Source organism: Arachis hypogaea, chromosome 20 (assembly GCF_003086295.3).
Source record: "Arachis hypogaea cultivar Tifrunner chromosome 20, arahy.Tifrunner.gnm2.J5K5, whole genome shotgun sequence".
NCBI lineage: Eukaryota > Viridiplantae > Streptophyta > Magnoliopsida > Fabales > Fabaceae > Arachis > Arachis hypogaea.
Window position 1 is genome coordinate 402,560 of NC_092055.1, and position 18,479 is coordinate 421,038.

Consider the following 18,479-nt stretch of genomic DNA (forward strand, 5'->3'; position numbering starts at 1 on the left):
TCCTATGTGGCAGCGTTGACGATGGCGGAACGAGCTCGGCGTGCAGCACCAGGCGCGACGATGGCGACAGCGGGACGCAGCACGGCGGTGACGACTGGGTGCGGTCCGGTCTCCCCCTACTTCCTCTTTTTCCCTCGCGACTCCCTCACTCTCTGAATCTCACGTCTCTCTCTTCCTTGGGTGTGGCTGGTGGCTGGGTAAAGGGTTTCAGGGTTAGGGTTTCCCAATTTGTGAACTAGGGTTTCTGATTTGGAAAAAAGAGAAGTAAGGGTATTTTAGGGATTTTATAAATTTAATTAAATAATCTTGAATCGTTTATATAGTTATTTTTATGGTCAATAAATGTGACAATTTTTTAAGACTCAAGAAGTTATTGATAAAGAGATGTATGATAAATTACGAAGAATTTTTGCAGGTACACAAATTTTATATTCTCCTATTTTGTTTATTAATTATTCTTGTAGTTTGATATTTAAAAACGAAAAAATAAGCATTCTCATTTATTTTGGTTTTTCACTATTTTTAGGAAAATGAAGGCCTCTTTAGATTTAGATCTATATTTTGGCCTACCACTTAAAAAAAATAAAGACAAATATGAATATCCATGACATTTAATTAAAATTATCTTTTGTAAATAACTAATAGGTATTTTGGTTTATATATATTCTTTTTGAATCAGAATAATATTATTATCACTATTTTTTAACTATGTTTTTTCTGATAATATATATACCTCTTTATTGTGTGGTTTTATAATTTAACATTTAAAAATTTTTTTATAGTAATTTTAATTTTAATAAAATATGATATAAAAAAAGTCACGTTAATATTAAAATAAAAAATATTTATTTAATAAATTTAAAAAGTGAATGATATATTAACAAAAAAATATAATTAATTTCTTAAAAATAATAGAAAAGCGACTAAACAGACACGTAATGCCTGTTGAGCCGCTGGTAATTATTAATGTGTCTCGTAATTTTATAATCTGATATCAGAATTTGATGATTATTATTCAAAAGACAAAAATTTACCATAAGACAAGAAAAAAAATTCAAGCTCAAATCAAATTTTTGTGTGAGATAAAAATACGTGTTAGATATATAATTATTAGTGTATTTCTTTAATTTAAATGTTTGGAATAATGATTTTCATGTGAAAGTGATTCATTAGTTATTAACAATTATGTATGTATTATCTTGAGTGATTTTTTGTGTTAATTATTGTGGTTAACTTCTCTAATCACATCTTAATTTTTAGAATGCTTGTTGCAAATTAAACTTAATTATTATTACTTAATTAATAATATGATATATCTTTTGTTGAGAAACAAGTGTAATGAATTAGTTTCGAATTCGAAAAAATAAGAAAAGAGTTTGTAAAATAAAAGACTCATAAATTTAAAGATTTAGTTAATATGTATTCTTATAATATAACTTAAAAGATTAAAATTATAATTAATAAAAAATTTTAAATATTTTATTTTAATAAATATATAATAATTATATTAAAAATTAAATTTTGTATATCTTTTTTTAATAAATTTTTTTATTAATAATTTTAATATGTGTTCTAAAAATACATATTAATTAAATCTTAAATTAGTTTCTTAACATTTTGACGTAGATACGATGTATTCTGATCTTATTTTGATGGTGGTCCAATAATTAGTGATAATCAATTAATCGTAGTTGAATAAAGTGCAACTGATAATAAATTTTTGTAGCTTGCCCTGTTATATCTCCGCGTCTTAAGCCTTTGTTTCAGATTGCAACTCGAATTAGAACCTCAATTCATGGAAAGCATTAATTAAGAGAAAAAATAAATATTTTAAGCATAGTTGGGATGGCTCGTTGTTCAAGGAATTTAAAAATCCAAATTCATCAGTATGTAATGTTTAATATTATTTATCATATTATACTTTATTTTAAATATATAATTATTTATGAATCATTATCTATTTAGTTTTTAGAATAAATAATTTTATTATAATTTTACGTGAAGAATATAGTAAAAATATTTATTCATTTTTACATATCAATTTAATTTTACATTATCTATTTGTGTGACGTTTTAAAATGTAATTTTTAGAAATAAATTATTCATAAAATAATTTATTGATAAATTTAAAATTTTATTCCTATTTCAAAATGTAAATATTTTAAAAAAAATATATTACACTTAGTTATCTACTTCCACCAAGACCTATTTTAAATAGAACATAAAATACTTATCAGTTATCAGTTATCAGCTTAGTTATTATTATTATTATTATTATTATTCATGCATTTAAGAAAAAAAAATGGTGATGAGTTAGTATACACTAGAATAAATAATGGCTTTAGTTTACTTATTATCCATTCAAATTTAATCTAATGGTTACCATCAAAGTTATTAACTCAACAGGGACTGTTTAAACTCAAGTTCTTTTTATTTAAACTCTTCATATGAAATTGAAAGATAAGGAAATGTTTTTTTTTTTTTTGGTATTAAAGATTAGGAAATGTTATTCAGAAAAAAAAGGAACTATTTAATTTAAGAGTAAAGTGTTTGTCTCCAACGTTTGGGGTAAATTTTATTTGTATTCCTAACATTTAAATCATTCTATTTGTATCCCTAACGTTTGTGAAAGTGATTCAATGTTATCCTACTGTCAATTACACATCATGAGCGCTTTAGTTTGAGTTTTAAAAATCTCTTCTTGAAGTTAGAACAAATGTTTGGGATAGAATCGATGACTCCGAAAAATAGCTCATCAAATGTTGAAACTAATTCCTACAACATTTACATAATTCACTTTTCTAGGGACATAATTGAATCTAAACACAAATAGTGGGTATAATATTAAAATCGAACACATCCAAGTGAGACCTAATTGAAAATGAATACATCCAAGTGAGAATAATTGAAAAATATAATCTGATTTGTTAGTATAATTGATAGTAGGATAATATTGAATTACTTTTATAAACGTTAAGGATACAAATAGGACGATTTAAATGTTAAAGATAAAAACGATACTTTATTCTTAATTTATAGTTCAAATGGCATAGTCTTTCCATACTCAATTAAGAGGTTGCGGATTCGAGTATCATATCTTTGGTAAAAAAAAAAAAAGTCATTAACTTTTTTTTTTTTCCCTTGGGACATATGCACCTAGTATTTTCGTTTTTGGTCGTGCATTCGCACCTAGAATGATTAGGGTGCATAATAAAAACTGCAAAATAAATATGGGCTTGTACCAAAAACCACACTATTGGGCATAACATATGGCCCAAATTAATCTAACACCACTCCCCCCCCTCTCAAACCACCAATAATTGGGGAAGATCAACGGCCGGAGTACTTACATGGATCGAAGAAAAAGTTTTAAACAAGCTAGAAGGGTGGAAGGAAAAGCTTCTCAGTCAGGCAGGTAAAGAAATTTTAATTAAAGCAGTCATACAGGCCATACCAGCATATGCAATGAATGTGATTAAGCTCCCAAAATATTTCTGTCAAAGACTTAGTTCAAAAATTGCTAAGTTTTGGTGGGCGTCGTCGGGAAAAGAACGAGGCATCCACTGGAAGAAATGGAGCTCAATAACCAAGAGTAAGAGAGATGGAGGGCTAGGATTCAAAGATTTAGAGTGCCAGAATGTGGCCCATTTAGCTAAACAAGCATGGAGAGCTATGAAAAATCCAAATGCAATCTGGGTTCAAGTCCTTAAGGCTGTCTATTTTCCTAATAGCAACTTTTGGGATGCCAAAATTCAGAGAAACGCGTCATGGTTATGGAAGAGTATTTTAATAGGAAGAGAGCTTCTCAAAAGGAAGGGTAAATGGAGTATAGGAAGCGGATCTCAAGTCAATATTTGGAGAGATAGATGGATATCGGGAGAAATCAGATCTGAAATTACTGAAAATCCAAACATTCAAAAAGTGGAGGAAATTATAACAGAAGGAACAGGGTGGAATGTTTCAAAAATCAAAGACCTCTTCCCACCGGAAGTATGTGAGCAGATTCTTAAAACTCCCATAAGCATAGTAAGAAAGGAAGATTCATTATTTTGGCCCTTCAGAGAGGATGGCAACTATAGCATAAAAACAGGGTATCAAGTAGCAAAATTGGAGACACTGGAAGGTTTGAGCGAGAATCCATCTACAAGCACTGATAACCGGGAACTCTGGAAGGAAATTTGGAATATGAATGTTCCGTCGAAAATCAGGATGTTTTTGTGGAAGGCAGCTCAAAACATTATTCCAGTAAACTCTAATTTATACAAAAGAAGGCTGCGGGACAACCCAATATGTTCAATTTGCAAAAAGGAGGAAGAAACGGTGGAGCATGCGGTGTTGCTTTGTGAATGGACTAGGGGAACTTGGTTTGGTGCACAATGTCATTGCATACCCACCAAATACACAGTAACATCATTCGGTAATTGGTTGATAGACAATATTTTGAAAATCAAAAGGAGTGGAGGGGATGACCACGAAGACAGAATTAGTAGAATTGGATTTCTATCTTGGGAAATATGGAAAGCAAGAAATAAGGCAGTATTCCAGGAACAACAAACAAATCCCAAAAGCACTATCATAAGAGCTAAATTAATGGAAAGAACTCACAGAGAAGCAATAAAACAGGACAAGACAGTAACTAAAGAGTTCAAAAAAAGAAGCACTCAACAAGCAAAATGGAGACCTCCTCCTGCAAATTGGCTTAAAGCTAATGTTGATGCCGCCTTTGACAAGAAAACTGGAGATGGGGCAATTGCTGTAGTATTCAGGAATGATAAAGGGGAATTAGAGCTGGGATTCTCCGGAAGAATTAAAGCTCACTCTAGTTTAGCAGCAGAGGCAAATGCAATTAGACAAGCACTTATAATAGTGGAAAATCTGGGAATGGGAAGAACGCTTATTGAATCAGACAACCAGCAATTAATTCAGGCAATAAAATCTCAAGGTTCAATAGGAGAAATTGAAGCAATTCTGCAAGATATTCAAATTCTAAGAAACCGATTGCTAGACAGTGGGTTTACCTGGATTCCTAGGAATGGAAATCGTCTGGCTCATATAATTGCTCAGCTAACAAACTTGAACAAACTGCATGCGTCGTGGTGTATATATCCTACACAAGAAATTGCGGAAATATTAAGAAAAGATAAATTCAGAATATCTTGATAATTCAGAAAAGATAGGGTCAATAGAGGTAAGATAACGAGGTTACCAATAGAGGATATAGGAGAAGAACCTGAAAAATCATGGGTTCAGGCAGTGACTCAACCTCTGGGGCGAAGCTTCTTGCGGAGGTGATGCCAACAGAGAGACCTGATGTGGACTTCATGAACCAAACCACGCCTTGATTCCAGACAAGATCAATCGGAAAGTGGAAGAAACCATGATCTTAGCTTGGATGCCATGGAAGCTTATCTCTTGCTGTTGCAATTCAACGCCTTGAGAGGGAAAAGATCAGTTTGGGATTTGGGTTTGGGCGGGTTGGATTATGGGTTTGGGTAGGGTTTATGGGCTTAGCCCAAGACCAAAAAAAAAAAAAAAAAAAAAACCACCAATAATTATCTTAACACCCTTTAAAGTGATATAGTTGGTTACAAATATTTTATTATTTTTGCAAAAATTTCCATAAAAAATATATATTTATGGTATGATCATTTATCATGCAATTTATAATATATAGTAATAGTAAATAGTTCAAAAATCCAAGAATTGGGTGTTGTGTAGTCTTCTTTTTCTTTTGAGTGTGATGTATATGATGAAATGTCATGAAGATGAACTTGCTGAATTCATTATTGTTAATAGCTACTCCATCAATCTTTCATTCATACTTTCAAGTTTGAACAAATTAAACATGTCTGAATGCAATAAAATACGTGTATGCTGATAAAATATACATTTAAAATACTATTATATAATAGTAGATTAGTAGTACTTAAAACTTTGGTTCTGAAAATCCGATCGGACCGGCCGGTCGAATCGATTTAACTGGGAATCGACAATAAAAATGGTTCGATCCGATACTTATAACCGTTGAGAGAAAACCTTCGAACCGGCCGATCGGTTCGAATAAAACGTCGCCGTTTTGTTTATTTGGAAAAAAAAAAACCAAAACAAAAGCAGAACCATTCGTGAACCAAACCCCCACCCCCACCCCTTCTTCCCCAATCATTCGTGCACTCCCTGGAGACCTCTGAAGCCAAGGAAAACCGTAGCCCTTCATCGCCGCCGCCGTCCTCAGGTCCTCAGCGCCGCCGCTGCTTCCTCTTCCCCGTGTCGTTTTCATCTTCGCTGGCACGTCGTTTTCATCTTCCTCTTCCCCAGGTAGCTCGGCACGTCGTTTTCATCTTCGCTGGCTTCTCGGCACGGAACCCAGGTTAGTGGCCCTGCTTTCAATTCTTCGCCTCCGCTTCTTCCTTTTAATTTCTGAATGTTCGGTCTTCTTCTTCTTCGCTTGAAGTTCTGAAATTGTTGTTCAATTTTTGTTCCATTTTTCTTGTAATGTTTTGTAAATTGTAATTGTCTGCTGCTGATGGATCTGTCTTGTATTTGCTGGTTGCTGATGGCTGTAAATTTTTTTTTCAAATTTACTGATGGCTCGATGGCTCTGTTAGTCAGTTGCTTTCAATTCTTTGCTCTGTTACTGATGGCTCGATGGCTCTGTTAGTTGCTGATGGCTCTTAATTTTTTTGTTCAAATTTACTGATGGCTTTGTTTGTAGTTGCTGGTTTTGCTGGGTGAAGGTTTAGTGTTTTGGAATGTTTTATAATGTGCTAATGTTTGTAATTGCTCGGTGAAGGTTTAGTGTTTTGTGATTATTGGTTAATGTTTTGGTTCAGTGTTCTCTCTTTTCCAGATTTCCCTTCTCCATGTATTTCTGCATGTTGCTGAATTGGTAATCAATAAATTTGCCTTTTTGCTGTAAATCGGGACTTTACTAGGATTTGTTAAATTTGTTGCTGAATTTGTTGCTTCCCAGTCACAGAATCAGAACAGAATGCTCAGTCAGTGCTTGATTGATTGGCTTTGCTCACTGATTGTATTTGATGATAAATTTTAAATTGATAACTTTTAAATTTTAAATTTGCACTGCCTATGTTACTGATTCACTGTTCTTTCAGTGCTTTTTGTTGTTGTTAATCATTGTGATGAGCTTTGTTAAAATTTGCACTGCCTATATTACTGAGTGTTCCTTCAGTGCTTTTTGTTGTTGTTAATCATTGTGATGAACTTTGTTAAAATTTGCACTGCCTATGTTACTGATTCACGGATTCATCCCTCTCGTCATCATCATCGGCATGAACTCCGAACCAAAACCCCAACTCTCTGGATAAAATTGTAACGAAAGCTGATTGGGACTTTTTCTTCTACTTAAGGTATGAATCAGAATGATGAGGCCAAGTTGTGAATACACAAGTGTCAACGGACTATAATATATATTGAGTTTGTGACAGTAGAAGGGTGTAATAATAACAATAATGGAGTCATGTTATTTGAATATTGAGGGTTAACACTTAAACTCTCAGCTTCTCAGCCCTGTTTGATTCTTCATCTCAGGCAATTGAATCGAATCAACCAGGCCTTCCTTTTCTTTTTCTTTTAGTTGATTCTTAATTTTTCTAATATATGTAGCTTTCTGAATCAAGTGGATCAGATTATGTAGTTTTCTTGATTTGGGATATTTTTGGAGACGCATTAGAAGAGCTATTTTATTATTATGTTTGCTATAATAATATTCACATGTTCTGTATGCTTGTGATTGTTTCGGTGTTTACATTTTCTTTCCAAGTCACTTGCTGTGGTTGTTCTTTGAGTTAAGGCTTTGTATGTGTGTGTGAGAATATGTGATAATGTTGAATGCTGTTGCATCTAATAGGAGTTCTTGGAGTACCCTTATCTTTGGTCCTTTATAATTTATTTATTATTTTATTCTAAAACGGTTTTTCCGGTTGAATCACTAGTTGGACCGGTTGGACCAATAAACTAGTGAATCAGTAACTAAAACGGTTTGATGACCGGTCCGGTTTTCAGAACCTGAATAAGTACTCTTCCTTAATTTGAGTCAGAGTTTGCATTTTAGTTTAGTTGGTTCCAACTCATTGTTATTGCATCATCATATATAAATGACTCACTACTCAAGTCCATGTTGGTAAATGTGGTTTATCAAAACAGCCACCTAATTTACCAACTATAGTCAATTCAAAAAAGTCTAAGTTGTTATTCAATATGAATAATTGAACTTGCGCGCGTTATAATTTTGGAAGAAATGTTTGTTGCATCAAAATGGTAATGGACATGAATGCTGGTTATGCAGGGTGAAGCATATTTAATTAAAGATTAATTGTTTTTTTCTTGCTTCGGTCCCTTTTCATTTATTAGTGACTTGGTACAATATATGCAATTTTCAGGCCTAGACAGATCCATATTGTTGATTCCTTTGACTGTTATTTGCATCAATACAATTTTGTCAGTGACTAATCCAAGTTTCTTTGAAGCTGATAAGCATTTTATTTCAGATTTGCCTCTGCCTTCTTTTATCAATACATACTTATATCAATTTGTTTACCGATTGTTGCTAATCCACATAATTAGCTTCTTATGGATCATGGATATGGATGTCAAAACAAATAAAATTCCCATTTCATTTCAATATAAACCTGTGCTTCAGTCTCCAAACCTGTTCTCACTTGTTCTGTTCTGTTGTTCAATTGTAACTATTAATGACTAAAATTAGTTAGCATCCTTTAAATCGTTACAAATTTAGTTTAATAACAATAATAATATATGTAATTTAAAAATGTTAAATTAATTACACTTTTTTGTTTGGGTAAAGATAAACTGAAGCAGCAAGGCGGAGGAGCTGAAAATTGGAGAAGGAAGAAGCTATGCTCCGTTCAGCTTTGCTTCTGGCCCCCTACAATTTTTTGCCGGTTCGAGTGAGAACCGGCACGTGCCATTCCTTCGCTCTCGCACGTGCCTCTCAGGCTATCGTCTCCCCACTCTTTTCATGCTTCGATCTCCACTTTCATCGGTTCCGACAACCCCGTGTGAGTTTATGCGCCGTGCGTCGCTCCCCTGCAACATCTTCGAGGAGGCGACGGCGTCGTGGCACGAAAACGAACGACGATAAATTCGATTACTACGACGACGACGACGAAGACTTTGAAGACGACGACGTTGTTTTGGGCGGCGATAATGAGTACTACTACGACAACGATGGTGATGGTGATGAAGACGAAGACGAAGACGAAGAAGGTGGTGATGAAGAGGGAATGATGCCGTTTGAGAAGATGAGGAAGTGGTTCAAGCACAAACCCAGAGGGTTCGGTGAAGGGAAAGTGTATGATACTTCTGTTGAGGACAAGCTGCTCGATGAAATACGTCAGAGCAGTGAAGCACAAGCTGCTAACTTGAAGAAGCTCAAGAGCGGTGTTGTTAACTCCAAAAACAGTGAAGAAAAGAAGAAAGGTTTAGTTACATTTGAAAACTGTTCGAATTTTATTCCACATAGTGATTGCTTTTGTGCTATTGTTCACTTGTTTGTGTTTCATGTTACTATGTTTGGTGAAATAATACATTCGTTTTAACTTTTAAGAAAATTTTGATGTTTTCTTAATTTTTTCTTCTTATCCTGAATTCTTTAATCTTTGTTGATTCAGAAGTGCAGATTTTATGGAGCCTGAAAAGAATATAAGAACTTGGTAATGGTCAAAGGAAATTGCTAGTGGTCTAGTGTGGTTTATATGTTGTTGATGTTGTTGTTGTTGTTTGTTTGTTTGTTTGTTTGTGTTTGGCCTTTGAATGAAACAGGCCATTGTTTTTGGCCATTGTTTACTTCTTGTTTCTGCGGTGTTTACAATTTGGCATTTGACTATTACTGTTGTCATGAAATTTTGAAGACGCTCAAGTTGTTCCGATTGGTGGTCGAGTGCGCCTGGTGAACCTGCCGAAAAAGAAGAACATTCATAGGGATCTGAAATCTGCATTTGAAGGGATTCCAGGCATAGTGAATATCGTCCCGGCAGTTATTGGAAACAAGAAGACACGGGACCCTATCTGCAAGGGTTTTGCTTTTGTTGATTTCAAGTGTGAAGCAGATGCAGTTAGGTAGGTGTGTTCTAGAACTCTAGTCTATACACAGTGCATGGAGTTCTTGCAATGAGAGAGATATTATGGTGATAATTTCTTTGTGGTGTTGGGATTGTTATTTGAGAATTTGGACTTTTAACCCAGCTTAAAAGTTTTTTCCCTTTTAGAAACTCTTATTTTATTTATCACAGTGAAAATATGTAAAACTTTAAAAGATTGTTTTCTTCTCTTGGTTAACAAATTCAAGCTTCATTTCTTTTACTCGGGTAAAGTGGAATGATTTCAGATGTGTATTTCTAGGAATTAAGGATCTAGTCATAATGGTTGTTGATTATTTGTACCATTATCAATGCCAGAAAGTGTTGCTGGCTCACAGTGATTTTAATTGTTTTCTCTGTGGTAGTATATTTTACTCAAATGATCATTCCTTCAGGTTTATAGAGCTATATTCTGGACAAAGTATTGCTTTTGGCAAGATTCAGAAGCCAATAAAATGTGAATTTGTAAATGCACATTCTTCCTCTCCTGTTTCTCCGAAATCAAGTGCAAATCTTAACACCACTCCACTTCTCATGGTCTCTGGTGTTGAAGAGGACTCAAATGAGGTTTCTAACGCGAAGGATTCTGCCCTTAGTTCTTGGGATGGGACCACTTTGGATGTTTCAGATGAAGCAGACAATCAAATATACAGAGAAGGAGAAGAAGAGAGTTCTGGAGAGGAACCTGATTCTGCCACTGTGTTCAAGGGAGATTATGATGAGAGTGAAGAGGATGAAGAGGGTTCTGTAGGGGATCAGGTTGCTGCCACAGCTTTCGTGACAGATTATGATGATAGTGTAGAAGAAGAAGAAGAAGAAGAGGGTTATGTAGAGGATCTACATGCTGCCGCCGCTTTCATGGCAGATTATGATGATAGTGTAGAAGAAGAGGATGAAGAGGGTTCTGTAGAGGATCAGGATGCTGCCACTGCTTTCATGGATGATGATGATGATAGTGTGGAAATGCAGATCAATTCCGAAATTGGTTCACTTTCCTTAGAGCAGATAGATAGAAACCTCATAGCTGAACCAAATTCATCTGCTGAAGTTGGACAAGAGAGCGTGCAGAAGAAAAAGCGGGCTTCGAAACAGAAAGGCAAGAAGGTTCCAAAGTTATATGTTCCTGGATCCGCAAAGAGGTAATTATCTCATTATCTGTGTGCATTTTACACACGTTTATCAGATGATGATTCTCATGCTTGCTTTTCATTCTAAAATGTTTTTTCCATTCACACTGGTACAGGTTAAAGATCAAGGAAAAGGCTGTACTAAGTGATGTTTTCGCCAAGTATGGATCAAAAGCTCCAGTAGCTGCTTCCAAGGAAAGTTAGTACTATGCCAGACTCGAGAGATTTGCAAGGCTAAAACCATTATCCGCATGTTGGAAATTGAGAATCAGAACTAAAAAGCCACATTGCATGCAAATGGACTTTCTAGCTGGCCATAAATGCCAGTTTTTGGATCAGTGTACAATTAAACAGTTCTGTAGTAACATAGGGGCAGCATTATTTCTATGAATGCCAAATCATTCTTTATTAATATCATTTCTCTCTTCACATGAGTTGGAATCCAAATGTTCGTCCGAAGCTTTCATATCTCAAACGGATTTGGATTTTCTAAAGTTTGAATTTCATTTTAGAGAGTAAAATGTGATCTTTCACCATTTATTTTATTAGGTGGGACTAAGAGAAAATATGAGAGAGAAATTATTCAAGAGTGAGAGATTATACTTTACCCTCTAAAGTGAAAATTCAAAATTTAGAGAATTCAAATTCATCGCACTTTAGAGAGTAAAGTGTGATATTTTACTATTTATTTCATAGGTGGGACTAAGAGAAAATATGAGAGAAATTATTCAAGAGTGAGAGATCATACTTTACCCTCTAAAGTGAAAATTCAAAATTTAGAGAATCCAAATTCATCGCAAACTGCCATATCGAAACGAAGACTAATCTATTGGTCACTTGGAAAATCGTACTACTAAAAGTGATTGAAATCATACGTCTCAACAATAAGAATTGAACATGCGCATCTATTGAAATTTTCATTTATTATTGATTAATTTTATAACTTTTTTAACAAGTCTCTAATAGTCCAATTGGTGGGATATAAACAAGAATATAGGTGATAAATAAATGATTCCAATCCTTAAATGAGATTATTTCGTGAATGAAGTTTAGTTGGATTAATAGTACTCTGCCATTTATCATATTATTAAAAAAATTGTTTGATTTTTTCGTTAATAATATTTCCTGAGACTAAGAATCTAAGAAATTAAGAATTAAATCGACGTTGGTAGGTTTTTCCCTTTATTAAAGAAGCTATTAATGTAAATTAAAATTATAATTATAGAAGCTGGAGTAGCTCAGTTGGTTAGAGCGTGTGGCTGTTAACCATAAGGTCGAAGGTTCAAGCCCTTCCTCTAGCGTACTAAATTACACATATAATAGTATGGGACTTGAAGCCAATTTTAATATGAAATAATCAATCCAACTATATCTTATTACTACACCAAAATCTCAATATAAATATAAAATAATTTTATATATGTATTTAATTTTATAATACTATATTAAAAAAATAATATAAAAAAATATATAATTATACGACGGTATAAATTTACATTATTAGTGCTTTAAAATTAAACTTTTAAAACATATCCACCTAAAAGTTGAACTACACATACTTATAATAAATTTGATTTCTCTTCTTCTATCATGCATGTGAAATTTGCCACATTCTATGTATGCGTAGTATATAGATTTCTATTGCATATAGCAATGCTATAAGTGATGAACAAATATGAAAGAGAAGATCTTAATGTATCCTTGTCCATTCTACAAAGATTGGATCGCCTAGAGACTAGAAAGTCTTGTTACTTGAGTAGTTAGTTATTCAGAAATGTTTGAAACCAATGGAGCTCTTTCCTCTGCTCTTGAAGAGGTTCACCTTAATGGAGAGACTAGCAGTGCTAGAAAATCGACTATATCAGGTTCTTCAATATACACACAAATTTAAAAAAAAAAAAAATTCTTTCGAATTTTCTATTTTTATTTGTTATTATTATTTCTTTATTTATCTTAAAGCTAATTGAATGCTTTTTAATTATATCTGTAGATCAATGTATGTTATTATAACAAGTCTACTAGAAAGAAAAAAAATGGTCAATTTCAACATCAATAAACAAGCAAATCCAATTATTCACAATTTTTTTTAAATAATTCTTTTACTCTTTTTTTTTTATTTTTTTTCTTTCTTTTAAATACTATAATTTTACCGATCATCATCAGCCGCCTACCATTACTATTAGCTGCTATCTTGCTGCTGTCTCTCTGGCCATTTTAAATTCTAAATCTTAAATTCTATATTCTAAATTAATTTTATTTTGTTTCACTTTTAATTTTTTTTTACTTGAGTTTTTAAAATTTTTATTGTTTTTAGTTTTGTCTACTTATGGGTCATGAGATTTTGTCTTCGAAATTGGCCCAAACCTATGCACCTAGGCAAGCGTGCCTATCAACAAAAATGACAAAGACACCACAAAAGAAGAAAAAATCACATACACTATTAAAAAAAACAAAAAAAACTGATTTAGCTTGGGGTTTTACTTTATATTTATTATTTTTATTTCCATCTTTTTCTTCATTTTATCTCAATTTACAAACATACTTTTAGTTATATATATATATATATATATATATATATAGAATTGAAGTTTAAATATATATTTTTTAATATTGTTTTCCTCATTTGCTCAACATGACTAAATGCATTTTATCTTTAAATAATTTAGTTATTATGCTTTTTAATATTATTTTATTTCAGACAAATCCAAAATATAAAGCCAATCACTACTATTATTCCGTAATTGTAGAAAAAACCAGCCAAAATATAAAGACAATTTACTTGCTAGTTGCTAGTACTCACATAGTTATTATTCCATAATTGTAGAAAAAATCAGCCAAAATTTATTTTATTTAATATTTATTAATTATTATAATAATTAATTAATATTAAATAAAATAAATTCTGAGTAATTTTTATTAGATTTTTTTTTGTTATCAACCTCTATATATATATATAGTATTCTCAAATGAAGTATCGTTTAATTAGAAAAGTAAAAATTGGATCGTTTTAATTCGTTAGAAGTATAAAAATTAAATTGTTCGATAAAGTACAAAAATAAGACCTTCCAATTTATATATTTTTTACGATTTTAAAAAATATAAAAAAATTATAATATTAAAATATATTACTATTTTTACCTTCGTACCCAAAAAAAAGAGCCTATGTATTAGTGGCTTAGTGCATGTAAACGGTGTGTGCATGTGTGAGTTTGGTTAAGTGAGCACGTCACCGATGAGTCTCTATCAACTATTAAATGACAAAATTATACAAAAAAAACAATGTGTTGCCCCACATTTATATAAACTCCAAACCATCCATTATTATTATTAAATAATCACGTTCTCCACGATACAAATTTTCGGTTCTATATTTCATAACTCACCTTGTGTCTTAGCTTTAATTTCACAGACCACAATTAGTTTTTAGTTTTTTTACTTTTTATTTAAGCAGTGAATGGATGTTACAAGTTTGTTAGTTGTTATATTAATGGATTTGATACTAACATAAATATTTAGCAGCTTTAATTTACATATAGTTAGTTAGTTAATTTTGTTTTTATTTTCGATATATAATATACATACATGCAGTACAATGTACAATTGTTAGTGTTAAGAAATTTGATAAACGAGAGCTGTTAGATTATTTGACTGATTTGACTGAATTTCATCTAACGACTCTCAACTATTAAATTCACGTGAAGTCGACTGCACCTAAGTTTCCACCGTTAAGAAATGATTTGTATTTGTAAGATGTTCTCCATTAACCGTTATAATGTTATGTTCTTAACTAATAATATAATTAAGGTCTAGTTAATATCCATCTTTGGTAATAAGTTTCAGATAGATGACTTTGTATTTAGGATAAATCCATAACATAATAACGAGTGAATATTTCTATGGCTGTTGAACAAAAAATTTAGGTACAATCGAAATGGCTGGTACAAAAGTGCATCCACTAAAGTTTTATGATCACACATTTCTTGATTGCCAGCTTGAAGCTAGCTTTATTAGAAGATTTCATGTCTTCGATTATATTTATAGAAAAAAACAATTATTTTATAAGAATATATATAGTGTTTATAAAAGTTTTGATTATTCGATTATAATAGGTTTTATTATTCTACTATAATAGATATGACTATTTTAGTTGTTGAAAATATATGAAATAATGTACAAATATACGACCATTTTTTGTTAGTTAAAAACTTAAAATTGATTCTATAAAAAGAAAATAATTTTGGAAGAATGGATTTAGTTAGAATTGATTTTATCAAATTGATAACCATAATCGTCAAATTAAATGTTGTATAATAAAAAAAGTCATTATATATCTTTTTACTAATTTAATTTAATAATTTTATTTACCACATAATTTTTTTTTTCACATAAGCATAAGGGGAAGTATAAATTTTTTTGGTTCAAATTTAATCTAATCCAATTAAACATATTAAACACTTAAACTAATAATTAAAGTTAAATCGAAAAATGGTTGAAATAGCAAAAAGATATACTGGTTTAATACAAGAGTTTAATTTTAATGTATGTCATATAATTACATCAATTCCTTTAAATGTTCATTCACATAGTTAATATAAAAAGTAATGATTTTTACTAATGTGATTGTATATAATTGAATGTATGTATAAAATTATTTTGCACTTAATACAAATGAATTAGAGCAAGTATATTATATCTACATGTTATAATAAAAAAATATAATTTTTTTAGCTATTTACATATTTACATATTAATATAAGATTATAAGAGTTTAATTTTAATACATTCACAGTAAAGTAATTTATTATATAATTATATCTGTTCTTTTAGATGATCATTCATACTGTTAATGTAAAAGATAATTATTTTAATTAATGAGAAAATTTAGGGCCAGCAGATTTTGTGATTTTTAGCCATCAATAATATTTTTAATAGTGTGATATTACATCTACTGATATAGAATCATTCAATTTTCTTTTAATGGTTTAGTACTGACCAAAATTTAACAAAAGTGCTAGCCCTAACATTCCTCTTAATTAATATAACATTATGTTAATAAGATATACATATAAAACTACTTTATACTATTAAATTCTTAATATATAATTCTTAAACATAAATAGTATATAAATCATGAACACATATTCAAGCAAATATAAATATATATATAATTTAATTTTAGTGTATTATTAATATAAAATTATTTTATACATTTATTTAATTATATAACATAATATTAATAAAAATAACTATTTTTTATATTAATCACGTAAATAATATCTAAAAAGATAGTTATAATTGCATGTCTATGTATCTTTGCATGAAAATTAAACTAATATATTTCTATATATTAATGCAAGGAGACCACTCAGATAAACACGCCTAAAACGTCTTTTTTTAAAGATGTCTTTATGTTGTGTTTTAATTGGTTTTGGTATAATTTATTCGGTGTTCCTCATCACATATTATTAAATTCTTCAAAAGATTTTCTTTCCAAAAACAATAAAAAACATTTAATTTGGACTAAAACAAAAAAGGTAATAGATTAATTATTAGATTTTTTTAAAGATTATTTACATAAAAAAATATATCACATTCATCAAAATATATATATATATATATATATATATATATATATATATATATATAAAAGCTCTTAAAAAATTTTATAAATAAAAAAATAATTAATTTTTATTCGTATAATATATAAAATAATTACTATATTATTATTATATTATAGATTAAAATTTACTAATTTAAATTTTGTTTTTATTTTTAATATAAGCATTAGAAATAAATAATTTTTTTATAACAAGATATATTGTAATAAAATATATATAATATTAATTAGTTTTTAAAAAATTCTGAAAAGATGGTTTTTTCTAATAAAGTGTTATTAAAAAATTAACATTATAAAAACTAATTTCAACCAATATGATATAATATGATATAATAGGTTATTAAATATATTTAATACAAAACACATTGAATATAAATTTTTATTGAGTTTAAATTTTAAATAATTTTTAATTAAATTTTGAATATTTTTATTTTAAAGAGTTAGAATATTTTAACATCATTTTTTCGTATCTTTTTAATTGAGTCTTTGATTTTTTAAATTATAAACCTTATTTATAATTAAGAGTAATGTTTTAACACCACCAATTAGTCACACATATAAAAATACAAGAACAATTCTATTGTCATAATTATAATCTAACTTTATAAGCAATACAATACAATGAAACTATATATAAGTAATATAACTAAATTTTACCTACATCTATAGTCACATTTCATAAATAATATAATTAAATTATATTTATGTTTATAATTAAAATATGAATAAAAATACAAAAAAGTATAAGGATGGTTAATTTTTTTCATTCATAATTTTTTATTATTTTTGTTGTGAAAAATTTAATTATTTTAATAATTAATTATTTTTTAAAAAAAGATAATTGAATAACACAAAAAAGTCTTATTAAGAGTAATTTATTTATATGTGATTAAAAAATAATTGAATAATTATATACGGTAAAAAATTAATATTATTAAAAAATAAAAATAAAATTTATTTTAAAATAAAAAATAAAGTTTATTTAAAAATAAAATTAAAAATCATGGTTTTTTTTCTTTTTTCAAAAATTTATCTACGAGTAATTCTATAAATATTTTATGATGAATAAAAATATTAAACTCATACTAAAATTTATTCTAATAAAATTTATTTTTATTCTACTAAACATTAAATAAATTATTGAAAAGAATTTTGTTTCCTCCATTAGAGAAGAATGATAAACTTCCATACTTCTATTATGTTATGGCAATAATTTGGCTTGTTATTTTTTAATGTAAATAATAATAATAATAATAATAATAATAATAATAATAATAATAATAATAATAAACAAGTATATCACAGTAAAAAAGAAAGCACGTCATCAAATAATTTATCATCCGAATTATATATGAATCAAATTGATAATATGAGAGCTAACACTACAAAAATCGACAACAAAGTTAGAGACTTACAAAACCTTTCTTAAGATCATAGAAAAAAAAACGTTTATATTTGTGTGATATACAAAGCAATTATCATATTATTATTATTATTATTATTATTATTATTATTATTATTATTATTATTATTATTATTATATATATATATATATATATATATAGCAAAAAAAGTCCAACTGTATGTTTTAAAGTAAAATTTTTTTTAATATTTGAT

General features: G+C 29.6%; 1 protein-coding gene and 1 non-coding gene across 3 annotated transcripts; both read left to right on the forward strand.

Annotated features, from left to right (window-relative positions):
- Nucleotides 1–5,892: 5,892 nt before the first annotated feature.
- Nucleotides 5,893–11,692, forward strand: LOC112782549 (uncharacterized). 2 transcript variants are annotated; one of them, XM_025824987.2, is made up of 5 exons: nucleotides 5,893–6,367; nucleotides 8,825–9,459; nucleotides 9,891–10,098; nucleotides 10,514–11,257; nucleotides 11,362–11,692. In XM_025824987.2, exons 2-5 carry the CDS (start codon nucleotides 8,877–8,879, stop codon nucleotides 11,447–11,449), a joined length of 1,623 nt encoding a protein of 540 aa, XP_025680772.1. In that variant the 5' UTR covers nucleotides 5,893–6,367; nucleotides 8,825–8,876; the 3' UTR covers nucleotides 11,450–11,692. The 2 variants fall into 2 exon arrangements, with proteins under 2 accessions (XP_025680772.1, XP_072086663.1); XM_072230562.1 differs by having other exon boundaries at nucleotides 6,111–7,367.
- Nucleotides 11,693–12,472: 780 nt separating this feature from the next.
- TRNAN-GUU (transfer RNA asparagine (anticodon GUU)) lies at nucleotides 12,473–12,546 on the forward strand. Its single transcript has one exon. It is a non-coding gene; the product is annotated as a tRNA-Asn (tRNA).
- Nucleotides 12,547–18,479: the final 5,933 nt, after the last annotated feature.

Coding starts and splice junctions, on each gene's coding strand:
- LOC112782549 (XM_025824987.2), top strand. CDS start 8,877: ATGCTCCGTTCAGCTTTGCTTCTGGCCCCCTACAATTTTTTGCCGGTT. Junction 10,099..10,513: donor TGTGAAGCAGATGCAGTTAG/GTAGGTGTGTTC, acceptor TCATTCCTTCAG/GTTTATAGAGCTATATTCTG. Junction 11,258..11,361: donor GTTCCTGGATCCGCAAAGAG/GTAATTATCTCA, acceptor ACACTGGTACAG/GTTAAAGATCAAGGAAAAGG.